The following is a 2725-nucleotide window of genomic DNA, read 5'->3' on the forward strand; positions in this document are numbered from 1 at the left end:
AGGCTGATGTTTCCTCCGCCCTCATCTACCCCTTCCCCCGTACAAACCCTTTCTGTACACACTTTTAATCTCATTTGGGGCTTGACACTGACAGGGTCCAGTAGAGCCTTTGTGAATTTTTAAGGTTTTCAGCACTTTGCAGGATTGTGCTCCTAGCCTTATGAGTTTACCATTTGGATAGGATCTTTTCTTCTTTATTCCCTGCCCCCCCACCATTTTGAAATCTGATTACTTTTAGATGAGACACCCATCAACCTCTCACTAGAAAGAACTGTGGTCTGCATACCAGCCCTCCATCAGTTCTTCCCCCTCCCCCTTTTATAAGTTTAATATTAACTTTTTTTTTTTTATTTCTGGGAGTGGCATAATTCAAGAACAAATGAACTTTGAAACTACAGACACAACACACATACGCAGCATTTTTCAAAAGATGTTCTTTGGCAAGTCTGAAGCAGACTGATAAAAGCAATTCATGAACATCTGATTCTGCAAGAGAATCTTGTATCACTGATAGCAATCTGGACCTGCCCAGAAATTGCCTCGTAATCTGTATGCTTCTGCCCTGTGGCCAACCCACCAACTCCATGCACTTCTTTTGTCCTGAATTATTAAACTGATCAGATGAGATCACATATTCAGTTTATACTTCTTTAATTTGGTGACACAAAATGCACTTGTATATCTGTTATCCAAGAGACTTTCAGTAGATGCCAGATGGGCATCATAGGGTCCTCTCTTGATCTTTGCTCTGGTTGTAAAAACAGAGTCCTGGATTCTTCATCCCATGCCAGAGATTCCCTGTTACATTTCTTAAAGCCAGTAGTGTGAATCCTGTGAGCACTACTCCAGTGCCTTAAATAGTCCTGAAGAATTTTAGGATTGGAAGTGCATCATGTACCTATTACCCTGTGCCCCACAACCCCCTTCCTCTATATCCCGACTGCACAAAGGCTCTAACACAGCCATATCAACAGATGGTATTAAACAGCTTACCTGATTATTTGCAGGCTTATATTTTAGTCCAGGCTTGTTCAAAATTCTCTCAATCTGATCATGGTTAAAATTGGAGATTCCAATGGCTTTTACCAGACCTGCATCCACCAGCTCCTCCATAGCCTAAGAGGACAGGAAAATCTGAGCCTTTGGCTAGATAGAGACGACAACAGCACCTGAATGATGTATTTCTGCTGCCAATATGACTTCTTTCTTTCATGGAAAGAAATGCTAAAACATTTCTATGATTCTATAACTAAATATAGGGCTAGAAGGGACCTCTGGAGATCACTGGTTCAACCACCTGCTGGAGGCAGGATAATCTCTACCCAAACTACCCATAAAAACCCTTCTCTAACCTATTAAAATTACCTAGTCAACCCCACCATACAACCACAAGGCATAGCACCCTAACCTGCCACAGGTAAATCAGGGGGACAACAGCAGTCAGTGTCCTGCTGCTGCGTTATTATAATATGCTCAAGAGATCCAACTGAGCCTATTAGGGAGAGGGGAGGGAGACAAAACAGCCCATCTCATCCTTCCCTCAGAAGAAATGTACCCTTTTGCTGCAAAAGGCAAAGAAAGACTGATTTTTGTGGGTATGCATTTTTTAATGAACCACAAAAATCAGAGAAGAGAACCATTATACCAGCTACCCAATTACTCTGCCAACGTAGGGTTGCTTCCAAGGTTAAGTAGTAAGTAAAAGCATAAGCAGTCTGTAAAGATGGGCTAAACTCAAGTTTTCAATATATATTCATTACAATATTAGTTCATTTGCTCTGTCTGCCTACATTGTATGTTTGCTAATATTTAAATAAAGCTGTTTTTTAGCTTAACTTTCAAACATGATTTCATATGAACAAAGAATTTACACTCCAGTTACTTGTAGTCACCCAAGTTAGCCAATCAGGATGTGGGAATAGCAGCTGACGTTATAAGTAAAACAGTAAACATTTTATATAAAATGACTGTAAATCATCTGCAAATGAAGATTTCACATTTGCTGCAAATAGTGCTGCATGAATCAAGTACAATAATTTTATAGAAGTCTTAACAGACTTCATATATACAAAAGAGCTGTCTAGCCCGGGGAGGGGAAGTGGGGGGAGAATCTTAAATTGTGATTGAGCCTACCTCCCACGTGTCCAGAATATCTGTATTACTGGGTATAAGCATGCCTTTATCATCTGCAGGAAACAGCTCCTCTCCTGCCTGTCAATGCAAAGCAGAAAATTTGAAACATTCTCTGTTGATTTTTTTGCTTAGATGGAAGACCTATAGGACAGTCAACTATAAAAGCATGAGCTGTTAGTGAAAAAGAAGAGTCCTAACTCCCATTTAGGTAATTACTTTATCAATTTTTGGAAAGATCATTCTCTTTCCTCCTTCCTGCTACCCCATAGGAAAGTACTTCAATGCTTCATCATGATGCAAAGCACAATCAACTTATAAGACTGTTGCCTATGGAAACAGCCAAGCACATTCAATTTTTAAGTAGTGTTCCATAATGTACCTTTCTGAATGTATTTCCCTTTAGCAGGTCCTTATTTGCTCAGTTCTAGCTTATATTGGACTACATCTGCTGCATAAGTGAATGTGAACAACGTCATGTCTTCTACAGGAGACTCTTTAAATTGCAGGTTTAGGGAAAGACAATACAAGAGCCTGTGTGCACAAGTTGCTGACTATATACTTGCTATTATTATTGCCTAAGCTCCTCTACAGA

At 39.8% G+C, this 2725-nt stretch overlaps 1 protein-coding gene across 1 annotated transcript in view; it reads right to left on the reverse strand.

Annotated features, from left to right (window-relative positions):
- The window catches only part of LOC109296252 (aldose reductase-like), a 23308-nt gene that overhangs the window by 12778 nt on the left and 7805 nt on the right, over positions 1-2725 (reverse strand). Inside the window, exons 4-5 of the mRNA XM_019515572.1 lie at positions 2134-2211; positions 994-1116 (exon numbers count right to left, since the gene is read on the reverse strand). Coding sequence (XP_019371117.1) covers positions 994-1116; positions 2134-2211 — 201 coding nt within the window. The remainder of the gene's footprint in view (positions 1-993; positions 1117-2133; positions 2212-2725) is intronic.

Source organism: Gavialis gangeticus, unplaced genomic scaffold, assembly GCF_001723915.1.
Source record: "Gavialis gangeticus isolate Ggan-Ray unplaced genomic scaffold, GavGan_comp1, whole genome shotgun sequence".
NCBI classification, from domain to species: domain Eukaryota; kingdom Metazoa; phylum Chordata; order Crocodylia; family Gavialidae; genus Gavialis; species Gavialis gangeticus.